This window comes from Acomys russatus, chromosome 23 (genome assembly GCF_903995435.1).
Source record: "Acomys russatus chromosome 23, mAcoRus1.1, whole genome shotgun sequence".
In the NCBI taxonomy this organism is placed as follows: Eukaryota; Metazoa; Chordata; class Mammalia; order Rodentia; family Muridae; genus Acomys; species Acomys russatus.
Window position 1 is genome coordinate 53,335,828 of NC_067159.1, and position 25,573 is coordinate 53,361,400.

The following is a 25,573-nucleotide window of genomic DNA, read 5'->3' on the forward strand; positions in this document are numbered from 1 at the left end:
GCGCGTGTGTGTGCATGAGCGTGTGTGCGTGTGTGTATGTGTGTGTGTGCGCGCCTGCGTGTATGTGTGTGCGCGTGTGTGTGGGTGTGGTACGGGCCCACTTGAGGCAGAGTTGGGTAACATCTAACTCTTTCTGCCTTCATCTCTCACTGAGTCTAGATTTTTCTTTTCCTGCTAGGCCGGCAGTCAACAAATCCCAGTGATCATATTTTCCACTTTATCACCCTTAGATAAAAAGCTAGCTTCATATAATCCAAAGAATTGACAACACCATACAAAAGGGAAATAGCAAAATTTGTGAATATACAAGTCCGCCTCTTAACTTTTAATAACGTTCTCTTTAAGCAGTGCCTATTTTACAGAACAAACTTAGAATCACAGCTAAGTAAATATTCTCTAACTCAATTGCCCCAGCCACGCTGGAACCAGAACGACGGTTCATGCTGTCGCAAAAAACCCCAAACCTCTGCCGCCGCCACCGGAGAAAATCCCGTGCGCGGCAGCGCCCTGCTTTACGGCACTCGCCCCGCCCCCTCTGAAAGTACGGGATGTGAGAAGCCGGCAAACATGGCTGCCCCCTGCTTCCTCACCTTACCTGTGGCTACTCTGGCCGTCTTGGCGCTCTCGTCTCTCGGCAGCTCCTCCTCTAGTCACATCGAGGTAGGCATCGGGCTGTGTTGGGGACTGACCCCGGGAGGACCGTGTGTCGTGCCTGTGAGCGCCTCAGATGTGGGATGAAGAGCGGTTGAGGGAAGCATCTAGCCTCCCCACGCTGGGCTGCGGGCAGTCCTGGGGACTGGGGGATGCGACAGTGACCGGGTTCAGCCCTTTATAGTGTCCAGTTCCGAGTGCGGATCCCTCAGTGACGGAGGAGGAGCGGATCCTCGCTCCTGTTGTGCGCAGCCCTCGGGCTGACAGACAGGGCATGCTTAAGGGCGGTCATGGCTGTGGTGTTTTGTCCCTCCTGCCCTCCCTCCCGAGGGCACGGGAGGTCTGGCTTCTTCTTTCCGAGGCTTTTTCCATTCATCCTCCAACAAAGTGCTTTGGATTTCTAGCATTGTTTTTAGATCTTCTTGCCCTGCCTGCTCAGGCACCTGGGGACTCAGTAGACTTGAAAACCACTGTGCGACGTTTTCTCTCTCGCCCGGATTGCAATCACGTGGCTGTAGTCCCTGCTCCTACTTTCAGTGAGTCTGGAATGAAGGCCGGGGACGGCAGGCGGCGTCCCCAAGGCTTCTCAGTCACAGTCACGCATGCTGACTGTCCTGGTGATTATGTGCTGTGTGGAAGCACATCCGGGTTTGTTGTGAACGTCCATCGTTATTTAATGTGTACGCTGCCTGATTGGCTTGTTGTTTGTTTTGTCACTTCGACCCAAGCTTGCAAAGAGGGAACCTCAATTGAGAAAACTCTCGCATAAGATCGCCCTGTAGACAAGTCTTCCGGGGCGTTTTCGTGGTTAGTGAGTGTCCTGGGAGGCCCAGCTCTGTGTTGGCACGACACGCCCCCCACCCCCCCCCCCACCACCCCACACCACCCGCCACACACACACACACACACACACACACACACACACACACACACACACACACACACACACGTGTGCAAGCCAGTAAGCAGCGTTCTCTTTGAGTTCCTGCCTCCGGTTTTCTGCCTTGAGTTCCTTTCCTTCACGATGGCCTGTGATTTGTAAGTCAAATAAACCCTCTCCTCTCCACGTTGCACAGGGTTTCCCTGTGTAGCCTGGACCAGCTTTGTAAACCAGGCTGGCCTCGAACTCACAGAGATCCACCTGCCTCTGCCTCCCTGAGTGCTGGCATTAGAGGCATGTGCCACCACACCTGGCATATGCTGAAGTTTTTAATGTGTAGAAATAGTACATTAACTCACTTATTGCAGGAGTATGAGGTGGTGGATGGCACTGAGCCAGAGGATATACTCAAATACATTCGCCAGGCCAAATGGAAGTATTTAGCATATAGTAAGTATGAATATTGAATGGCATTTTAACAGGGAAGATATGAATATATGTATATATATATGTATAATCTAGATGTAAGTCATTTACAGTATAGAGACTGAGTGGACAATTAGGAACACATGAAGAAAAATGGTTTTTGTTTGAGATAAAGTGTTTAAAAGCAAACAGCCTTACAATAACCGTCTCCTGCAAGAATAGCTACAGAAACAGAAAGCTCAAAACAAAAGCTCAGCACACTTTATGATACCTTGTGTTTAGTGTGTGACCAGCATTAAGACGTGATTGTAATTGCAGACATCTCAGAGAATCCACAGCAGGATGCATCGGAAGCGCAGTGGTGGGTTCTTCTGTTTTGGTTGAGGAGGTAGAGAGAAGCTGTGGCGTCTCATCCCTGGGGTCACAGCTATGGTCAGAATACTGTTATACACAGTGGAGTGAAATGTTGGCAAGTTGTTGCCATAACTGTTTTCACCTTGATATTCTCATTGCATAGAGAGTCTATTTGAATACAAGGATTATCACTATAACCTAAAAAGTTTTGAAGTTTAATAATGTATATTGCAGTTTTGTATGTGATGTTTCTTTTTTTTTTAATTATGAACTCATCACGAGGCCTCAGCTTCCTGTGAGATATTCTATTCTCACTGGCATAAACTCATGTGGACCATAGATTCATCTGTTCAGAAATACTAAATCAAATATGTGTCGACGTTGGACTATATTAGTGCGTCACCCGATGAGAGGCCTGATCTTAATAGAGCTTAGAACCTGTAGGGAGAGAGGATGGTAATGTACACAGTGGGTCAGTGCTGCCCAGGAAGACGGGGAGCGCAGTGGAGGAGAAAATGGTGGCGTGCGCCTGCGGTTTTAAATGATGGCCTAGGTAAATGTTTTAAACGGGTAAATCCCACCCAGACAGAGTAAAATGTGGCATCGCATTTGCTTAATGCTTCCTAGCTTTAAAGTGGGGCCGTGCGTGCAGCATCTCTCTGTGTTCTGTCCTGACACTGTAAGGAGAGGCTGCAGTGCTTTTGTTTAGAGTGTGTGGAGGGGGCTAAGTGGACTTATTTACTTACTTATCTGTGCTAGAGATTAAATCCTGGGGCGCTGCATGCTAGCCAAATGCTCTACTGTTAATGTAGGCCCTCAGCCCAGGAGTCAAACGTCTGACTTAAAATTACTTTGTTTAGTGTCTCAAGCAAGACTGCAGTTTGATCTCCAGATTTCTATGTTAAGCCCCCCTTTTTTTTCCAGTTAGCATCTTAAACTAGGTTGGTTTTTGGGAGAGGGGTTGCACCGAAACAGTATTTTTTAGAAGTTACATTAACACTAATTAATTAACTAATTAGTTAATTAACTAATCCATTTTTTCCTCCACTTAATTAATTAATTAATATTTGTGTATATGTGTGGGTGTGTACCTGCCTTGGGATGCTGGTGGGTTCATAGGACAACATATGGAAGTCAGTTCTCTCTACCGTGCAGGCTCATGGTTTGAATCCAGGTCCTCAGACTTGGCAGCAAGTGCCTTTACCTGCTGAGTCTAAAGTTGTTCATGTTTGATTATTTTGTTCATGAGATCAAATACAGTATCTTCATAAACTGAATGTGATTGCTGTTATAGTAAAGCCGCGAGGGGCTAAAGAGGTGACTCGGTGGTTAAGAGCACTGCAAGCTTTTCCAGAGGACCCAGGTGTGGTGTCCAGCACCTCCTCGGGGGTTCACAGCCATCTATCCCACCAGTTCCAGGGCATCCAATGCCTCCCTCTGACCTCTGTGGACACTAGACATGCACTCAGTGCACATACATACATACATGCATACATACATACAGGCAAAGCTGATTCACATAAATAAGTTTAAAAATTCAAATACAAAGGTCCCTGAGTCCTCAATATTACCACTGTTTATTCTTGGAAAGTGTATGTTTCTTTTTTAATGTGTGTATGTGTGAATCATTTTGCCTTTATCTGACCTGTAGGATCAAGCAGAACAGTTCTTTAGAAGTGGACACACAAACAACTGGGCTGTCTTGGTAAGTAAGCTCTTTAAAGATGTATCTTGCTGTTCACATTAGATTATATCTCAAACCCTTTGTGAATTGTGAATTAAAATTTTGAAAATAAAAATTTTGATAGAAAAGGTCAGCTCAGACTACGGAACCAACCAACCAAGGACAATGCATGCAGTAAACCCCTATCCAGATCTAGCCAGTGGACACCACATTCTCCACAATTGTGTGGAGAGCGGGGACTGACTTGGACATGAACTCTGGTGCCCTCTATTTGACCACTTTCCCTTGGTGGGGAGAACTGATGACACCCAGAGGAAGAGTAAGCAGGCTACCAGAAAGAGACCTGATAGGCTGTCATCTTATAGTGGGGGACAAGGTCCTCTTATGTCACAGACCTAGGGGAGGGGAATGGGATGAAAGGGAGGGAGGGAGGGGGAACGAAAGATACAAGTGAAGGGATAACAAATAAGATGTAATCTGAATAAATTACTTAAAATTTAAAAAACCCCAGCAATTCTTTGTTTTGGTGTCTTTTTTGTTTTTTGTTTTTTTACTTTATAATATTTATAATCTTATATAATATTTATTTATAATATTTATTTTTAATTTTTCTGCCAAGTAGTGATTTGTAGATAAAGACAAGAATACATTTGAGGTGCTATTGTTACAAGAAATACTTAAAAAATGTAGAATTATTTTAATGCTTGAAATGAGAAATTATATTTTTCTGCAGTACTAATTTATAGGTAACTTTTACTTATGCTGTTTATAGTTGGTTTTTATGTTTGTAAAAAGTGATAATTGTAGGTAATTCAAATCATACAGAAAGGTGTAAAAGATGAAAAGAAGACAGACTAATAACTTGTGTAATTTTACCTCAACTGAAAGAGAGGGAATGTTTTCACACCTCACATTTGAGAGTCAATATTTAGAGAAAAAAAAGCAATAAATAGCATAGAGAGATGCTCTCTGCATCAGTGTGCGTTTGTGTGCTATGTGTCTCTCTAACTGGGGCTATCCTTAGTCTGTTCTTTGCATGGCCTTACCATGTCTTAGACTCTTTCCATATTGCTGAATATATAGGTTTCTCATCTTTCCCAGTTGCCATCTTTTCTGTGTGATGAAAGTTTTCCAGGTCAGATCTTGTTCTTATGAAACCACTAAAGCTGTGTGGGGCCTTGGCCTGGTGACCTTAGCTAGTCTTCATTGCTGTCAGAGACACCACCTCGAACTCTCATCAGCATGGGAAATTGGAAGTTAAAACTTGGGGGATCATTTTTAAGTGATAGCAACGGGCAAGTAGGAGAAAGGTAAGGGGAGGGTGAGGACAGGAAGGACCGAGGAAGGAGCACAGACTGTGTCAGCACAAGCAACTAACGCTGCAAAAGGAAGGGCCTTTGGCACAGGACTCATAAGGACACAGCGGGACCGTGAGTGGAGTTGGGGGAACACACCAAAGCCTAACATAACCAGGAGACAGTGACTCCAGGGCTTCACAAGGAGTGTGCCCAGGGCCGTTCCCTAAAAGGATGGGGCTATCTGCGGGCCACCAAAGTAAATAAAGTGCAGTCGCAGTGAGAGTGTGTGCTTTGGTCAAGCAGACTAGGTTAGCATGGGCTAACCCTGGGTATGCTTCCCACCACAGGAGACTACGGAGGGATTGAACAAAAGATGTTGAAGACAGAAGAGAGGTTTTCAGTGACCACAAAAATGACAGGTATAGAGACCCAGGCTGTGACACATCTGCTAGAAAGGAGGAAGTTTTTACCTAGCAAAGTGAGGGCTCTTCCAAGACTAGTCTCTGAGAGAAATTTGTAGATGAGTAGATAGGTGCCAGTGTGCACGTTGGTGTGCATGCAGCTCCCTTTGAGACATGTCAGCTTAGGCTACACATTAAAGTCTCAGTCACTTGGGTTCCAGATGACAGTAAGGGTGAGATTCTACTGCTATGTGAGACCTCAATGAATTGTATTAACTGGAAGATTCCAGAGTTTGTCCAGGCCCAATTGAAAGGACTAGACATAGAGCAGGGGAGATTGACCAGTTGGTAAAGCCGTCAGATTCCCAGAAGCACATACAAGCTGAGCAAGCAAGGCTGGGACACCAGGGCCCCTGGAGACTAGTAGATCACTGAAGCCAGTTAGCCAAGTCCAGATTCAGAGAGAGGCCCTGTCTCAAAGTGTAATGTGGAGAGTGATTGAATGTGACACCTAAAATTGACCTGGCATGTGACGTGCCACATCCACCTGCTCACCTACTCCACACCCCCTCCCACAAAACCTTGCAACTCCCATACTCCCTCCCCACCCCACAACTCCCATACCCCCTCCCCACCCCACAACTCCCGTACCCCCTCCCCACCCCGAAAATCCCACACCCCTCCCCACCCCAAAACTCCCACACTGCCTCCCCACCCTGCAACTCTCACACTCCCTCCCCACCCGGCACCTCCCACACCCCTTCCCCACCCCGCCCTCCCACACCCCTCCCCACCCGGCAACTCCCACACCCCTTCCCCACCCCGCCCTCCCACACCCCTCCCCACCCCGCAACTCCCACACTGCCTCCCCACCCCGTAACTCCCACACCACTCCCCACCCCATAACTCCAACACCCCCTCCCCACCCCGCAACTCCCACACGTGCTCCCCACCCCCGCAACTCCACAACACCCTCCCCACCCCGTAACTCCACACCCCTCCCCACCCCATAACTCCCAACACCCCCTCCCCACCTCCCGCACCCGCCTCCACACCCCTCCCCACCCTCCCACACCCCTCCCCACCCCGTAACTCCCACACCCCCTCCCCACCCCGTAACTCCCACACCCCTTCCCCACCCCGTAACTCCCACACCCCCTCCCACCCCGCAACTCCCACACCGCCTCCCCACCCCGCAACTCCCACACCCCTCCCCACCCCGTAACTTCCATACCCCCTCCCCACCCCGTAACTCAACCCACACCTTCCCACCCCTCCCACCCCGCCCTCCCACACCCCTCCCCACCCGGCAACTCCCACACCCCTTCCCCACCCGGCCCTCCCACACCCCTCCCCACCCGGCAACTCCCACACCCCTCCCCACCCCGCAACTCCCACACTGCCTCCCCACCCCGCAACTCCCACACCCCTCCCCACCCCGTAACTCCCACACCCCTCCCACACCCGTAACTCCAACACCCCCTCCCCACCCCGCCCTCCCCACCCCGTAACTCCCACACCCCCTCCCCACCCCGTAACTCCCACACCCCTCCCCCACCTCCCCACCCTCTCCCACACCCCTCCCCACCCCAAACTAACCCCTCCCCACCCCGCAACTCCACACCCCCCACCCCGCAACTCCCACACCCTCCCCACCCGTAACTCCCATACCCCTCCCCACCCCGTAACTCTCACACCCCTTTCCCACCCGCACCTCCCACAACCCCCTCCCCACCCGGCAACTTCCACACCCCCTCCCTACCCGCCCCCACACCCCCCCCCCTCCCACACCCCCCCCCACCGCAACTCCCACACCCCTCCCCACCCCGCAACCCCACACCCTCCCCACCCCGCAACTCCCCACCCCCTCCCCACTCGCAACTCCACACCCCTCCCCACCCGCAACTCCCACACCCCCTCCCCACGGCAACTCCCACACCCCCTCCCCACTCGGCAACTCCCACACCCCCTCCCCACTCGGCAACTCGCACACCCCCTCCCCTACCAAAAACCTTCGACATCATCGTGTTACTGATGCTCCTCAGGTTTTCACAAGTCGAAGTCTGTTTCCCAGTTTGAATTAATTTGCTGTTAATCTTGAGTAGAGGATGAGAAGTAAGTGAGGGAGGCAGAAGGAAGAGACGCTTCAGTTTTGTCTCTGATCTGTTTGATATAAACATTTTTTGGCCCCTTAAGTAAAACAAACAAACAAACAAACAACAATGAAGGCACCTCTTTCTCACAGGACCGGAAAACTCAGTGCTGGAGGATGTAAGCTGGCGGTGCACCTTCGCCCTCATCACCATTGTCCCAGTGTCACTTTTAGTTTCTCTGTGTCCTTTTAGAAATCCTCAGCAGGTGCCGTCACAGCTGTGTCTCCACTTCCTCTTTTTAAAAACATACGTTTATACCTGCGCCCTTTGCGTCCTCATGCACACCGAATGCATTCACCGCATTTGGTGAATATTTAATAACGTCTATGAAGTTGGTATTTCCCAGTCTCTCTGGTTTTCCTGTTGTGGTTCTTTTTATTCCTTGTTAATAACCCTCTGGCTGGTAATCTGCTATTGAAAGGGAGGGCAGTCCCTTATGCTATTAGAGAGGCAGCTAACACAAGGCCTTCACTTCGCGTAAGCGCACTAGACCATCTGGCCTTCCTTGTGCCTAGTTTCTTGTAAATTGTTCTGTATGTTTTTTCCAACTCCAAGTTAGGGAGGCTGGACATTTGGCAGTGATTGGTATCTATCTGGTTTCCTTTTGCAGGCCAGTGTTCAGTTGGAAAACACAGATATGTACATTTTCAGACATGCTGAGCCATACAAATTTTACTATGGTTAGAAGTTCCAGTCTGTTCCAATCGCATTCTAGGATGATAATTCACTTTACACACTAAAGAAGCCACAGGAACTATGTAGGGGCAAGAGCCCCTGTGTTGCCCTCAGTTTTGTCACTTCTGCTGTGGCCACAGGCATGTGACAGGAGGCAGGAGTATGTGGGGGAGATACAGTAACTATCCCAGTCTTCACAACTGTCTCCTTGGAGTTAGATTTCCAAAAAAAAAGTAGTTTTTGTGCTATACTTACATTTCCCTAGTAACTTTAAAAATAACTTTCTTTTTAATTTTGTGTTCACGTATGTGCATCTAGTTTTGTGCATGTGAGTACAGTCCCCATGGGGCTAGAAGAGAGCGAAGGTTCTCTTGGATCTAGAGTTACAGAGGTTGTGAACTTACGTTCCCTGGGACCTGAGAGCTGAACTTGGGTCTTCTGCAAGAGCAGTAGGAACTCTTAGCAGTAGGAACTCTTAGCAGTAGGAACGCTTAGTAGTAGGAACGCTTAGCAGTAGGAACTCTTAGCAGTAGGAACGCTTAGCAGTAGGAACATTTAGCAGTAGGAACTCTACAGCTCTTGCTTGTAGCCTGTGGTTCAGTGACTTTGTAACATAGCTCTTCTCGTGTGTGTGAAGCTATTCGGGAGTTGTGTATTGATGCCTCTGGTGTCCAGTTGAGTCTTTTAGAAATAGGGACGTCACAGACGCACAGAAGTGGAGATGAACTGTGTTGGTTCGGTATTTGGCTAAATTCTGCCCAGACTGTTTTCTCTTCAGCTGTGTAATCTTACTACTATCAGTTGCATGAGTCTCTCTAGGGAGATTGGTTTTATTGAAGGCTTTTGCTGTCTTTGATGTTTCTAAGCCTGTAGTTCTTTCATCCAGCTTTTCTTTATAGACTTCAGGGGAAATAATTCTGTATCCGATGCTTTGACTCACAAAAATCATGTTTTTGTTTTTCCTCTAGGTGTGCACATCCCGATTCTGGTTCAATTACCGACATGTTGCAAATACTCTTTCTGTTTATAGAAGTGTCAAGAGGCTCGGTATTCCTGACAGGTGAGCCATCGCAACTCAGTTTAACTGAAGCCTCGTGCCGGCAACTCTTAGGTGAGCTGCTTTTGGAGGAGGTAAAGAACCCCGGTTTTCAGTTTCTGTTGCTGTTGGACACACCATCATGTGTAGCATAGATGTTAACTTAGGACCACATTGGCGCAGTGCACACGAGAGCAATGGAATGCAGAGGTAAAGGATTTGGTAAAGTGTGGGTATTTAGTGCTGTTTATTATGTGCTTTTCTTGGGCTTTTACAGGTTACTATTTTAAACAGAAAAAGGACTGGTTGAAAACATGTTGATGTATTCACCAGAGTCGAGCTGTAGCCTTAGCTAATCAGGAACAGGAAAAGCAGATAGTTGAAAAGGGAGCTAGAAGCCATGACATGAAAGCAGCCTATGAGAGATGGAGGCTGCAGGCTGCTGAAGCTGGCTCTGTGCTGCACAGGGCAGGAGTGTGTGGGGCCTGGCTGCCGCTGCTGCCTCCTGCTGCCCAGAGCCAGCCTGGGCACTCTGGGCCTCTTCCTGTTCCTTCTGGTTGGGAGTGCCGGTCTAGCAGTAGAGCTTAGGTCCCCGCGTCCAGCTGCAGGGTGACTGGAAGGACGCGTGTATGGCATTGTGTTCGCTGAGTCGAAAGAGTCCCCGAAGCGGGGTGTTGCCTACTTGGAGGGAGCCAGGTACCTTTACCTAGACTATGGACTTTGATTTATTAAGGTGAGTTTGGTTTTGCTGCTACCAGAGGAGGTACCACAGAAGACTGGTTTACGGTTGATGCGTTCAAGTGCCCTCAGGGAGGGGAGTGTGCCGTGAGCTTTGTACTGAGACAGGAGTCTGGAGTCTGGCTTTGTGCTGATGTTCACTGTGACTTCACTAGAGTAAGCATCTCTGACATGGCGATAACCTAATGGGGCTGTTGCAGGGTCCAAGCAAAAGCTGATCGGATGCAGCAAAGGCGGACAGGACACTGCGTGCTGGGAGACAAAGCAACCATCTTCACATAGACAGGTCATTTAGTCTGAAAAAAACCCACAAAACCACAGCTCAATACTTGCCTATATTCCATCCCGCCTACAAGTCAAAGCAAGCAGGTGAATTCCTGCTTTTAACTTAAATTAGGTCTGTGTCAAGTGTGCGGGTGAAATTCTTTGTTGCTGTCAGTGGGTGCTTCCAGGTTGTTGTTTGGTTGGGAGCTGGGCCCCTCTGTCCAGTCTCGGTGTGCATAGTTTCCTAGTACTTTGGAAAAGAAGTCATCATGTCGTACTAGCCAGTCATCAGGACAGTTGCTGAGTGAGATCCGGAGAGTCCTTGCAGCAGTCGAAGCTAGCAATGGCAAAATTAATCTGTGTGCTGACTTGGTAAGTTTGTCCTTGAGTTCCTGAAGGATTTCTTTTGAGGTTATTTCTGTTTCAGATGCTTGTTTGTAGCTCTGTTTATGCAGCCTTTGTTCTAGACATGAATTGGGGGATTCAGACAATGGTGATTTCATACTGCTTATTTTTTTTTAACAAAGAGAAATTAACAAAAGAGGTGTTTTCGTCTTTAGCTTAGTATGGTAAATGTTCCTTTGTAGTTACAGCATTTATAGTTAGAGAATTCTTTTAATATACACCATCTCATTTTATCTTACAGTGCTCTTTAGAGATTGGTATAATTATGCATATGATTTAAATACCTACTTGAATCTTAAAAGGTATATGTACACCTTGATGGAAGTGACTAGGTGGTCATGGAAACATATGAGATAGCCCTAAGGAATGCCTCGGACTCTGGTGTGCTTCACCCTCATGCCCCTGCCTTCCTGCTGCAGCGTCTCAGCAGGCTCTGTAGATGTACCACCTGCTGTTCTCTGAGCCCAAACCCGAAATCTCCCAAAAGCTGATGCGTTCACATATTTCCAGAGGAAACGTCTGCACTTGACCTTGTGTGATAGACTGAGAGGACACGCAGGTGTGCTAGCACGAGTGTCTATGAAGCGTCAGCAGATTTCCTGTGCAGATCTGGGCACGCCTGCAGAGTGCCTGAGTCTGTGCTCTGCAACCTGAACCATCTCTTCCCTTTCCAGCGCATCCTACACACAGCTATTAGAACAAGCTTCCTCAGACACTGCTTTCCTCATGCCACTCCCACAAGCACTGTGGTGACTCTCTGCTAACAGACCAGAACATGCTAGCTCCAACTGCTGCTTTGTTAGTTCTGACTCACTGTGTTCAGTTTGTTAACTTGTTTTGCTTTCCCTGGCCTAATATTTGGTCATTCACTCTATTTTTGACCATCTATGGCACATATGTATGGCATGGCACATACATACTAGGAATGCCGGAGTTCACTTCCTTACTCATATATTTTATAGTTTTTCATTGTGTAGAATACTCTCAATAGGAAATTCACTCTGGTTTTTGTTAGTCAACTGATATACTAAAGCATTCTTATTACTTAACACAAAATAAAGTCAATGTGTTTATAGCATCACATTTTCGTTTTATGATGAGTTTATGCTTTTTTATTATTTAGAAAATCATCATTTTATAATTTGTATGATTAAAAGTAGTGAGATTATATAAACATGTTTTGTAAACAGTTTCCAATATGCTACCATAGTTACAAACAGGATGAATTTAGCTCCTGCCTTGAATGTTCTTTCTCTTGGTCTCCTGTCACTTTGTTACAGGCTTTTCCTCGTGTAGTCCTTAGACATATAAAAAGTGGTGTTTGGATGTAGATACGTAGACCTTCTGAACAACATGTCCTTTTCATTCTCACTTTGGCAGCTCATCTGCCTCACACTTTATGTGATATTCCTGGTGGAACCGTGTGTAAGAACCCATGTGTATGTGTGTGGGAGGGAGCACTTAGTGGGGTTAGGAAATGAAATGTGCTTTAAGGAGAATAGTGACCCAGGTAACCTTCATGCTGCTGTGTTTAGAAATTGAAAAGATCAGTTTGCAAGCCTCAGAAAGCCTCCCAGGGCTCGCAGAGCGCGAGGGAACATCCTGTCTTAATTTGTAGCTAGATGGAGAGGTCTTGGTATGCTCATTCCTTCAATACCACATTGTGTCCATGACTGTGTGTGGTGCCATATTGAAGACTGAAATCTCTTTTTGGAGTAATTTAAACCAAGAGCAAGTCTGACCTTGCTCTGTCACCTGCTTTGTCTCCGTCTGTCCCTGACAGGCTCTGCTCTGTATTTACTCAGTAGCACATAAAATGTGGATGAGGAAGGAAGGACACATCCTGGTTGGTATTCATTTGCCTTGCATTTTAGGTGGATTTCTGAATATCTACCCTTCCATATGAATAGACTTATCTCTACTGAATAGCTTAGAGTAAACATCCCTAGTTATCTTCCCTTTTTGTTCATATTATAAATAATACCTTCCTCCAAAAAAGATTTTCTGACTTTGATTGCCATGTTTACAGTTTGGCTTTTGTATCTTGTTCTAGCAACTTGCTGAACTTGATGGTTTGATGCTAAATTATAACAGCTTAAAGAAAGAACTCTACACAGCTTCTTCCTTTAAAAGGAATACTTGTACCTATAAGTTACATATATATATTTTTTCCCCAGAATTGAAATTGTAGGGTAAAAATTGTCTCTGAAGCCCTCAGAATTAACAGTCCAGTACAACGTTTTTATTCCGAGAAGATGTGTTCTTGAGAGGAAAGTGATTTTTCAGGTCAACAAACTGCATGTGGTGGGCATAGCAGTGGGGCGGAGCCAAGAATCTTTACTGTTCCCTGGTACAGATGCGTGAAGGAGCGAAGATGAAAGCCAAGTGAGCACACTTAATGATAGGTGCTGAGGCTTATGAAGTTCATGTGCGCACAGCCCTGCAGACTTCACCTGCTGTCCTAAGACTGTGGCCTCAGGCTTCAGAGCGTTGCTCTGTAATGCACTTTCTTCATGGCTGGCTGCTGATTTCACTGAGAACAACTCAACAGGTTGTTTTACTTTTCACTCTGGTACTCTCCTGCAGTACCTACTGCTGTTCGGGTATCAGTGGTCTAACTTGGTTTTACAAGTGTTCAGTTAAGTCGTCTCATTTTCAATTATTTTCCTCTTAAACATCTTTGTAGAATGCTTTTGATATCTTCCTTTTAAAAATGGTCCTATTAATTTGTCTTATAATGTCTATCTACTGATTGTTTTTGCAATGAACTTAAGCCCAGCAATTCCAACTGTGTAAAGCTAAGGTGGTATGGTTCAGCCGGGAGGCAGTTAGCAGTGCTTGGGGTGTAGGACCTGGTGTGCAGTGACTTGTTTCAGATGCTTCTCTGTTAGTGAGATAGGCCAGATTGCAAAGTGACCATCAAGGGTGACAACTCGGTGGCTTTTGCTTCAGGTTGGTACCAATCAAACAAAGAAACGATGCTGAGTATGTGTACCAAAGATGTGAGAGAGTGGCTCACAGCTCTTCTCTCTCACCATGGCTCACAGCTCTTCTCTCTTCTCTCTCACTGTGGCTCACAGCTCTTCTCTCCTCTCTCACCGTGGCTCACAGCTCTTCTCTCCTCTCTCACCGTGGCTCACAGCTCTTCTCTCCTCTCTCACTGTGGCTCACAGCTCTTCTCTCTCACCATGGCTCACAGCTCTTCTCTCTTCTCTCTCACTGTGGCTCACAGCTCTTCTCTCCTCTCTCACCGTGGCTCACAGCTCTTCTCTCCTCTCTCACTGTGGCTCACAGCTCTTCTCTCTCCTCTCTCACTGTGGCTCACAGCTCTTCTCTCCTCTCTCACCGTGGCTCACAGCTCTTCTCTCCTCTCTCACCGAGGCTCACAAGACTTCCCTTCTTTCTTACCGCGGTGCGCTTGGATGTGACAGTTAGCACACAGAAGTCAGATGGGTCAGAGGAGTCCCAATCTGTCACAGGGAAAGAGCTTACCTGTCACTCAGGGCAGTTCCGTGTTGTGCCTGCTACAGAGATGTGTTCCTTGAGCCTCTTCTTCCTCACAGCATCTTCAGCCACCATGTCACTAATGAAAGAGCTAATTATTTCTAAGACACTTGTGAAGATTTTTTTTCTGGAGAACTAATGGAATGTTCTCTCTCTAGCATGTTCTGTCTGACCCTTGGAGCATTGAGAGGTCAGTGGAATTAACATGTGAATGTAATTTGATCTCCTTGGAGAAAAGATCGTTCGCAAAATTTTATGTTAATAGTCTCTGAGAATTTGTGTGGGTATGCATGAGGATTATTAGTCATTTAGATGCCCTCTATGTTAAAGCCTCATACTCATCCATGAACTCACATTTATAACCGTGTCTCTGACCCCGTAGGTCAGACATTCAGATACACTATTGTGGAAACTCCACATCATCAAACACCATTCACTTAAACTGCCTTTTTTAAGGCGGGGTCTCACCATGCGGTCAGCTGACCGGTGACTCTCCTGCCACTGCACTCCTACTTCTGCCTTCCTGCTGTGCTCTGCACACCAGGTGAGCATGGTGAGCCTTGGGAGCATGGAATACCGTGGCTCACTGACGTGTGGGACCATCAGATGTCTATATGTCAGTTGGCAGTCCTCTGCTCTTACTGTGCCAAGTGGAGGTAGTCACAGGCTGCTCTGATTGACCATGACTTACATGTAGTGTGTGGTACACACGCACAAAGCCCTTTAAGACCCAGTGAGAGCTCAGTGTACAAAAGGACCCAGTGGCGACTGACAGTGGGTACCCTTAGCTCTTTGCTTCCGGCGTCTGCTCTCTGCCAGTGCCTCGGCTTTCCTGTGGCCGTGCTGTGAGTGTGTCTAAGTGTGTGACCTAATTAGTGTGTTCTAAGCACTGCAGTCCCAAGGCTTACTCAGTTGTTCACCCTCATCTCCACCGTCTCTTTTATTTTTAATTTGTTTATTACACTCACTGTTTAGGGTCTAATTAGAGCTTCCAAGATAATATTCATTTCTCAACCTAAATCAGTTTTCACTTTTACTGCCTGGAAATAAAGTACAGTCATTAGTTGTATAATCTTACTTCCATTTTTATGCCACATGTAACCCAATCTTTATATGATCTTATTAAAATGGGGAATCTAAAATTGATAATTAGGGTAAAATTTTGTATCAGTGCTGGGACAAATACTATGGAATGGTTATGTCAAATTCTTGTCTGTGAACATAGCCATATCACTTAAAAGCATTAGATTGACTTACATTTAATTGGATTAGTCTGTGACAGTTCCCATTTTGTATTGTTCCTGCTGAATTTTTGTCTATTGGACACATTAGCAAGCAGCAGGTCAGTGGCTTGGTGCACTTCATCCCGAGTGTCTTCTGTATCCGTATTACTTAAAGATTAATAGATGCAGCTGGGAGGATGACTCAGCGGTTCAAGCACTTCCCATGGGACTGAGTTCCAGTACTCCAGGACCCACATAAATGTGGGGTGGGCACGGGGGCCCACTTGTAACTGATATGCCTGCTTATATACTACACACAGGTGCTCCTGTACATGAGAACATGGGTATGTGCAAACATGCATGTCACACACAAATACACATGAAAAGGAGAAAGGAAAAACATGTGACATGAGAAGCAGCTGTTAAAGACACCCAGCCATCTAAGTGGACAACTTAGAGGCCAACTCTTGGTGTTTGAGAGTAAAAACAGTGGCCCTGGACTCCCGTGGCCAGCTCCCGAGTGCAGAACAGCCGGTGTATGCCACTGTGCCCAGCTCCAGTCACAGACTTGAGAATTTTCTTAAGACCTGTGGGTAGTTTCATTTAGAATCTCAAGGGCCTACTTTACTTTCATTATGGGTCGAGAATATTAACACTAATAATGAGTTCCTGCATCTAACATAGTCATCTCGGTCAATTAGGTTATCAATAGAAGATGAGACACTTATGAAATCTTTTTAAATTCAGTTAATAGAATTTCAAGATATTGCAGAGTTATTAAAAGCATGTGCTCACTTTAATAGAATTGATGATTAAATTCAAACTCTATTGCTTTATAGCCACGTGGCGCAGGGCATGGTACTTAGCAGTCAGTGCTGTAGCTCCAGAGCAGATGACAGTACAGATGTCAGAGGAGGAACATGGACAGCACTGTAGGAAATGAGCTCACTGCATTAGCGCAGTGCTTGAGCCACACCAAGCACTTCATGTATGCTCGCTGCTGTCTTATGAAGCTAAACTGCATTATGACTTGATTATATATGAGCCTGTTACAAGGCCGTCTTTACCTTCATGAATGATAGCAGCTTGCTTTTTGCCACTAATTAATTCCATCTACAGTGCATTTTTGAGACTCTCCTTCCTTCCCTGTCATTCTCTCTGCTCCTCCTACTTTTTCTTCCACAGGGCCTCTTGTACTTCCGACTGTCCACTAACTTCATAGACGTATCTGAGGGTAACATTGATTCTTCATGGGCCTCTGCCTCCCAAGGGCTGATATTTGCATGTGCTACCATTTCTGGCTTTACACTGTTGCTTCTCCTGCTGTCAGTGCACAATAACTGGCATTCTGTAGTCTAGGAAGGCAAGTCACTCGGAACGCATGCCCTCTGTTGTTAGCGGCCTTGCTGTGTTTAGTGCCATGTCACACTGGGGGCGGGGCTATTAGTCTGTGGTAAGTATAGACGAGGAAGAGGAAGCATACAAATAGGTCCCTTGATTCCAGGCTTTATTGGTCTCACCGTGTTTACCTAGAGCTGAAGCAGAGGGCCTGAGTGGTTTGCCTGTGGGGAAAAGACATCCTCTCAGGGGCGGAAAAGAGGGCTCTAAGGACCCACGAGCTCATTTCAGCTGCTATTACAGCTTTACATGGTGGTGCTGACTAGAACCGGCGGATACAGATTCTCTTCAATGAAATATCACTTGATTGTACCATGCCTATAAAAGTTAAAACATTTTTAACAAAGACTTAAAAAATAGTTTGTACAGTATCAATTATTTGTTTCATTCAATGAAAACGTTTTAATAAGGCAATACTAGTCCATTGTAAATAAAATTTTATGTTTTTTGAAATTTCATACTCATATTCCAGAATTTTGAGAGATTCATGTATTTAAAACGTCATTTATACCCATTAGTTACTGGTTCCACTGGGGCCGAGGAATAGGCACCTACGCCAGCAGCTGCAAGGGTCTCAGGGTTTGGCCAGTATAAGAGCTGGGAAAGCCTTTATGTCAGGTCATAATCCCACCAGACATATTTCTAAAGTTGGATCTCTCCTTTATTTAAAAAAAAAAAAAAGACATTTTAAAGTTAATTTTTATATTGATTCTGACCACTAAAAAGTCTACATAGCTTCAATCAGACTATTCAGTTTAGCTGAGACCAAATGTGGTCAGGTAAAAAGCCTCAGCAGTTTGCTTTGTGTTTCCATTTTCTTCTGAACAACTAAAGTCTTGCTGGGTGAGTATTGGCCGTGTAAAGCAGTCAGTACATCCGCAGGTCACCAGGTTTTATGAAGGCCTCTCATAATTCTGATTTTACTGACTGGAGAGCATGGCTGTACCAGCAGGACAGCTCTTTCCCTGAGTAATCTCTGTGTAGCTGACCGCCCCCAGCTTGAGCGTCCATCTTGCACACCACGTAGGCTTTGTTTTGTGAGGAAGTGTTTGCTGGGGCTTGGACAGAACCACGTGTGGCAGCTGAGTCGTCACATGTGGCAGCTGAGTTGTCACATGTGGCAGCAGGGCTCCCAAGCTGTGAGGTGCATTCTCCTGGAGGTTGCTCACATTCGATGGGTCTTGTATTCATTTTAATAAGACATAAAGTGCCTAGCTCTTCACAGAAGCTGGTCTTCCGTGTAAATACCTGTTGTCTCTTGGACCCAGAGTGGTTGATCTTATTGATCCAGTAATTACAAGTTTAAATTCCTGCTGTGATGCAGTGTCCCAGGGAAGACACTGAAAGGAGCCGACAAATACTGTGAGGGTTACAGCTGTCACTCAAGGACTCTGATGGGCAAACTTTTCTAAGCTCACTGTCCTGAGCTACAGGCATGGAGGGCTATATTGATCACATATTGTACAACATAAGTGTGTGGAGAACGTTGTCTATATCACCGTTATGTTGTAGAGTAGCTGTCAGAATAGAGAAAACACTAACTGTGGAGCCGGAGCTGAAACACCTCTGCTGTACAGGTCAGCAGCCATTTTGTTTTAGCAAAGTAGTGTCATCCTCAGCCTCCAAATGGGATTAATGGTTTTACAGCAGTGTTAGCTTGCTCAGTTGTTGGGATTTAGTTTACAATTCCCATCTTTTGCCTGTCATTTGGTAAGAATTGTAAGTCCCAGTAGTCTATTTGTGCATCTGTATTTAAGTATTGTTATTCAAAAGATTAAACACCTGGACCAAGGAGGATTTTTATTTCATCAGAAAACCAATTTGAACATTTTCTAGGTTCTAGGAAACAGTGAATTAGAATGTGTCCTTATACTCCTAAACCTATATAATTCATTGTTTTTCAGCTTGTTATTCATGTATCCACATTATTACTAGTAAAATTATTTAATGGTAAAATTATTTTATGATATATTGATGATATTTAATCAAGGGTCATAGTACTTACACTGAGGCCCCAAATTATCTGCTCCCTCCTTCCCCCCACTCAAATGTAGGCCAGATGAGACCAGATTAAAAGCAGATAAATGCAGGTTTATTAGGCGCTGCTGTTATGTGAGTTTACTTGACCCAAGGAAGGAGGCAGGGCAATTGAGGCACAGGATAGGGAGATTTTATAGACTGTAGGTGTAGGGTGATGACCTCTCAGCCATAAGCCCAAAGATGGCCAAGAGCTGAGCACTTAGGCTTGGAGGCTCCCACGGCGGATGGGGTGTCCCAGCCGAACACTAAATTGTGCTGTGCTATAAGAACTAGTCAATGCTCTTTAACTGCTTCAGCGAAAAGTCAGCTTTTCCTCGGTGAGGAAAAGGGTGGATAGAATTGCTGCTTTTATACATTTTTTAAATACTTCTTATACACTTTTTTTTCTTATACGCTGTATGTGTTGAACTTCGGGCTTTAAGTAAAGATTGGTTTTCTGGAATTCTCTTGCTAGTCACATTGTCCTGATGCTTGCTGATGATATGGCGTGCAATGCTCGGAACCCCAAGCCAGCCACCGTGTTCAGCCACAAGAACATGGAGCTCAACGTGTACGGGGACGACGTGGAGGTGGACTACAGAAGCTACGAGGTCTGTTGCCAGAAGCTTCGGAAATGCGGTAGCCATCTTCAAGCTCTAATCAGTTGGCACTGAGCTTTGGTGGGATTTAATCTGCTTTTGGAGTTCACAGCACTTCGTGTATAAATCTTGACAATTGTGTGGATTTCTTAGCAGGAAATCTTTGCTTTTCATACTTGCTCTAATGTTTCAGGCTCAGTGTTTTATTAGGTTATATTAGCTGTGGATAAATGCCATGACTAACAAGGACTCCTCCTCAGCCCGCACTTAGACATTGTCCAGTCAGGGGCTGTGGGCCTTGTGTGCCCAGGGCAGTCAGGGACATGCGGGACACAAGACTAGCCTTACTGAAGCATCATGAGACTTTTTTCTTTTGTGATTTTTTTTTTTTTAATACTCAGTTGCATGGTTCTCAGGCATTTGTAGATGACAAGCTGTGCTGTGGGCAAAGGTTATGCACAGCTGTTTGACATGAAACCACCTTGAATAAGCTTCCACTGTTGTACACTCTTCCAGTTAGAAGTAACATGCAAGCTAAGAATGGCATTAAATATATCTTCTTCTTAGAAAATTAGTTTTTAACAGTTCAAGACTGTTTGAAAATTGAAGCCCTTCTAGATAGTCCTTCCTTTTCTCCAAGCCCGCGGAGAGGAGGAGACCCTCTCCTGTCTGCAGAGCTCTCTCACCTCACTTGTTAGAGTGTACCTGTCCTAAGCTGTGAGCCCCCTAAGCACATGTCCTGTGTCTGTGTGGCTTACATCTCGCGAGTCACAGCTCAGAAAGGTTCTGCGGATTGGACACGCATCAGTGTTTGACTTCTCATTTATTTGGCCATTTGAAAATGGGAAAACATTTCCCACCTTGTGAGCCAATAAGAGATGCTGTTAAAACCATGAGCATTTTGGTGTATTGGGAGCAGTTGTAAGCTAAACAGCTTGTGCACATGTGTTCACACATGTTTCCTACTCATGATCTAGGTAAAAGTCTCTTGAAAAAGCCGAGTGGATTTTCTGCCTTTTAAATACATTGTGGATGATGTATGGCTCAGCTGTTAACTTTAAATTAATATTTTTTTTCCTACAACTTTAAGCATGCCTTTGCAGAATTCCAGAAGCTGAGGAATTCTGAATTGGGCAGATCTGTTAAAGTGTGCTGTACAAGTTGAAGAAGATCTGATAGAGACCTAAGCGACACGGTGCATCCACAATGAAAGCTACAGAATTGGGGCCGGGGGGTAGGAGGTGGTTGTGGCAATGTCCTCTTCTGTTATTAACTCGCAGTTCACTGAGTATAGGCACAAATTATCTGCACGATGTGACTAGTTATTTACAAATGATTGCGTCTTGTGTCCTACCAAAGAATTGCTTGTATAAATAAGTTAGTACACTTTGGGGTCAATTTTAACCACATAATATTTAAAATTTTAAATTGAGAATTAAATTCTCTTGCTCCAACATAGCTTTTCCTTGCTTTAGGTTCTAAGCCTTTTCTTTTTTGGTTTTTGTTGTTGTTTTGGTTTTTTTGTTTTGTTTTTGTATTTTCGAGACAGGTTTCTCTGTGTACCCTTGACTATCTTGGACTCGCTTTGTTGACCAGGCTGGCTTTGAACTCACAGCGATCCGCCTGCCCCTGCCACCCAAGTGCTGGAATTAAAGGTGTGCCACCACCGCCCAGCTCTAAGGCTTTTCTTTAGCTTGTGTTTTGCTGTGTAACCCAGTCTGGCCTTAAAGTTACACTTCTCTTGCCTCAAGTCCCCTCCCCCATACCAGGTCACAGACACACACCCCCATCAGAGTCACAGGTACACACACCCACTCCAGGGTCACAGGTACACACACCCCCATCAGAGTCACAGGCACACACACCCACTCCAGGGTCACAGGTACACACACCCACTCCAGGGTCACAGGCACACACACCCACTCCAGGGTCATAGGCACACGCACCCACTCCAGGGTCACAGGTACACGCACCCACTCCAGGGTCACAGGTTCACACACCCCCATCAGAGTCACAGGCACACACACCCACTCCAGGGTCACAGGTACACACACCCACTCCAGGGTCACAGGCACACACACCCACTCCAGGGTCACAGGCACACACACCCACCAGACACACCCACCCACTCCAGGGTCAAAGGTACACACACCCACTCCAGGGTCGTAGGCACACACACCCACTCCAGGGTCACAGGCACACACTCCCACTCCAGGGTCACAGGTTCACACACCCTCATCAGGGTCACAGGCACACCCATCCACTCCAGGGTTACAGGCACACACACCCACTCCAGGGTCACAGGCACACACACCCCCATCAGGGTCACAGGCACACACACCCACTCCAGGGTCACAGGCACACACACCCACTCCAGGGTCACAGGCACACCCACCCACTCCAGGGTCACAGGCTCACACACCCACTCCAGGGTCACAGGCACACACACCCACTCCAGGGTCGTAGGCACACACACACCCACTCCAGGGTCACAGGCACACACACCCCATCAGGTCACAGGTTCACACACCCTCATCAGGGTCACAGGCACACCCACCCACTCCAGGGTCACAGGCACACACACCCACTCCTGGGTCACAGGCACACCCACCCACTCCAGGGTCACAGGTTCACACACCCACTCCAGGTCACAGACACACCCACCCACTCCAGGGTCACAGGCACACACACCCACTCCTGGGTCACAGGCACACCACCCACTCCAGGGTCACAGGCACACACCCACTCCAGGGTCACAGGCACACACACCCACTCCAGGGTCGTAGGCACACACCCACTCCAGGGTCACAGGCACACACACCCACTCCAGGGTCACAGGCACACACACCCACTCCAGGGTCACAGGCACACACACCCACTCCAGGGTCACAGGTTCACACACCCACTCCAGGGTCACAGGCACACCCACCCACTCCAGGGTCACAGGCACACACACCCACTCCTGGGTCACAGGCACACACACCCACTCCAGGGTCACAGGCACACACACACTACAGGGTCACAGGCACACACACCCACTCCAGGGTCGTAGGCACACACACCCACTCCAGGGTCACAGGCACACACACCCCCATCAGGGTCACAGGTTCACACACCCTCATCAGGGTCACAGGCACACCCATCCACTCCAGGGTTACAGGTTCACACACCCACTCCAGGGTCACAGGCACACCCACCCACTCCAGGGTCACAGGCACACACACCCACTCCGGGTCACAGGCACACCCACCCACTCCAGGGTCACAGGTTCACACACCCACTCCAGGGTCACAGACACACCCACCCACTCCAGGGTCACAGGCACACACACCCACTCCTGGGTCACAGGCACACACACCCACTCCAGGGTCACAGGCACACACACCCACTCCAGGGTCACAGGCACACACACCCACTCCAGGGTCGTAGGCACACACACCCACTCCAGGGTCACAGGTACACATACCCACTCCAGGGTCACATGCTCACACACCCACTCCAGGGTCACAGGCACACACTCCCACTCCAGGGTCACAGGCACACACACCCACTCCAGGGTCACAGGCACACACTCCCACTCCAGGGTCACAGGTTCACACACCCTCATCAGGGTCACAGGCACACACACCCACTCCAGGGTCACAGGCACACACACCCCCTTCAGGGTCACAGGCACACACACCCACTCCAGGGTCAGAGGCACACACACCCACTCCAGGGTCACAGGCACACCCATCCACTCCAGGGTCACAGGCACACACACCCACTCCAGGGTCACAGGCACACACACCCACTCCAAGGTCACAGGTACACACACCCCCATCACGGTCACAGGCACACACTTCCACTCCAGGGTCACAGGCACACACACCCACTCCAGGGTCACAGACACACACACCCACTCCAGGGTCACAGGACACACAACCACTCCAGGGTCACAGGCACACACACCCACTCCAGGGTCACAGGCACACACTCCCACTCCAGGGTCACAGGCACACACACCCACTCCAGGGTCACAGGCACACACACCCACTCCAGGGTCATAGGCACACACACCCCCATCAGGGTCACAGGCACACACACCCACTCCAGGGCCACAGGCACACACACCCACTCCAGGGTCACAGGCACACACACTCCAGGGTCACAGGCACACACACACACTCCAGGGTCACAGGCACACACCCCCATCACGGTCACAGGCACACACTTCCACTCCAGGGTCACAGGCACACACACCCACTCCAGGGTCACAGGCACACACACCCACTCCAGGGTCACAGGCACACACACCCACTCCAGGGTCACAGGCGCACACACCCACTCCAGGGTCACAGGCACACACACCCACTCCAGGGTCACAGGCACACACACCCACTCCAGGGTCACAGGCACACACACACTCCAGGGTCACAGGCACACACACACCACTCCAGGGTCACAGGTACCACACCCCCATCACGGTCACAGGCACACACTCCCACTCCAGGGTCACAGGCACACACACCCACTCCAGGGTCACAGGCACACACACCCACTCCAGGGTCACAGGCACACACACCCACTCCAGGGTCACAGGCACACACACCCACTCCAGGGTCACAGGCACACACACCTACATCAGGTGGAGTCACTCGGAGGTACATGTTTAGCTTTGGTGATCTACTTTTAACTGCACCATAATTTGTTTTTTGTCTTATTTCCAGTTTATGCTGAGTAATATATAGATAGGAAGAATGTTTTGAGTTTCTTCAGGTTCGATTTCATCTGATTCTTTTTTTTTTTTTTTTTAATTATTTTTCAGGTAACCGTAGAGAACTTTTTAAGGACATTAACCGGCAGGGTTCCGCCCAGCACCCCTCGGTCAAAGCGTCTTCTTTCTGATGACAGAAGCAACATCCTCATTTACATGACAGGTACTTCAATGAGTCTGTGTAGGCTGTGATGAAACACGGAACCCTGTGCACAGTGCTGCAGTGCCACGACGACCTTTGGCTAAACGAGCCGCTGTGCAGTTGTTCATTCTTGTGATACTGAACTACTTGAGAGGATAGTTCACAGGGGTGTGGCTGAGGGGCACAGCTGAAGGTGTGCCAGCCTGTGCAGACCTCACACATGGGTACAGTTCCATCTGAGCCCACATGACAGGTGGTAGTCAAAATACAGCACGCCTTCACACTCTGAATAAGAAACATACATTAATGTTATGTTTACCCTGGGTTCTAGCCCCACAGTGCCTGTGTGGAAAGGGTAACGCACAGTCTGCAGCCTCCTGGTCCCCTCCTTCCTCCTCACAAAGCTCTTCGGGTTTGCGTGCTGTGCTGCTTTTGCTCTTACTCCCCTGCTGCTCGTCCTGCTCCAGCACTGAATAGGAGCTGCAACCCTGCCCATTCACGCCCCAGGGTTCACTGCTGCAGGTGACCTCAGGATGGAGCTCAGACGTAGGCTAGAATCCTTTGTTTTGATCTGGGCTGGGACTCATGTAACTGCACAGTGAGCTTATTTCCCGGATGTTATGATTTGTAGCTTAGCTCCAGTTAATGTACTAAACTACAGGATTTACATATTTTACATTTCGTTTTTTGGATTTGCTGCCATTCCTTGCAAGGGGCTCCAGACATGAAGGAAATTACAATAGTCCTAGTACTGAGTCTGGCAGCTTACTCTGCCCGCTTTCTGCTACAATGGCAGAGTCTAGTAGTTGTGGCAGGGGTAAGCCAGCTCACAGCCTAAAACTTTTGTTTGTTTGTTTGTTTGTTTGTTTGTTTGTTTTCTGAGACAAGATTTCTCTGTGTAGCCCTGGCTGTCCTGGACATTTGTAGAGCAGGCTGGCCTCGAACTCACAGAGGTCCACCTGCCTCT

At 47.5% G+C, this 25,573-nt stretch overlaps 1 protein-coding gene across 1 annotated transcript in view; it reads left to right on the top strand.

Moving 5' to 3' along the window:
- Positions 1-526: 526 nt before the first annotated feature.
- Pigk (phosphatidylinositol glycan anchor biosynthesis class K) overlaps positions 527-25,573 on the top strand; it is an 86,853-nt gene continuing 61,806 nt past the window's right edge. Inside the window, exons 1-5 of the mRNA XM_051165488.1 lie at positions 527-660; positions 3,963-4,016; positions 9,491-9,582; positions 19,585-19,720; positions 24,516-24,627. Of these exons, the coding sequence (XP_051021445.1) occupies positions 568-660; positions 3,963-4,016; positions 9,491-9,582; positions 19,585-19,720; positions 24,516-24,627 (487 nt within the window). The 5' untranslated portion in view covers positions 527-567. The remainder of the gene's footprint in view (positions 661-3,962; positions 4,017-9,490; positions 9,583-19,584; positions 19,721-24,515; positions 24,628-25,573) is intronic.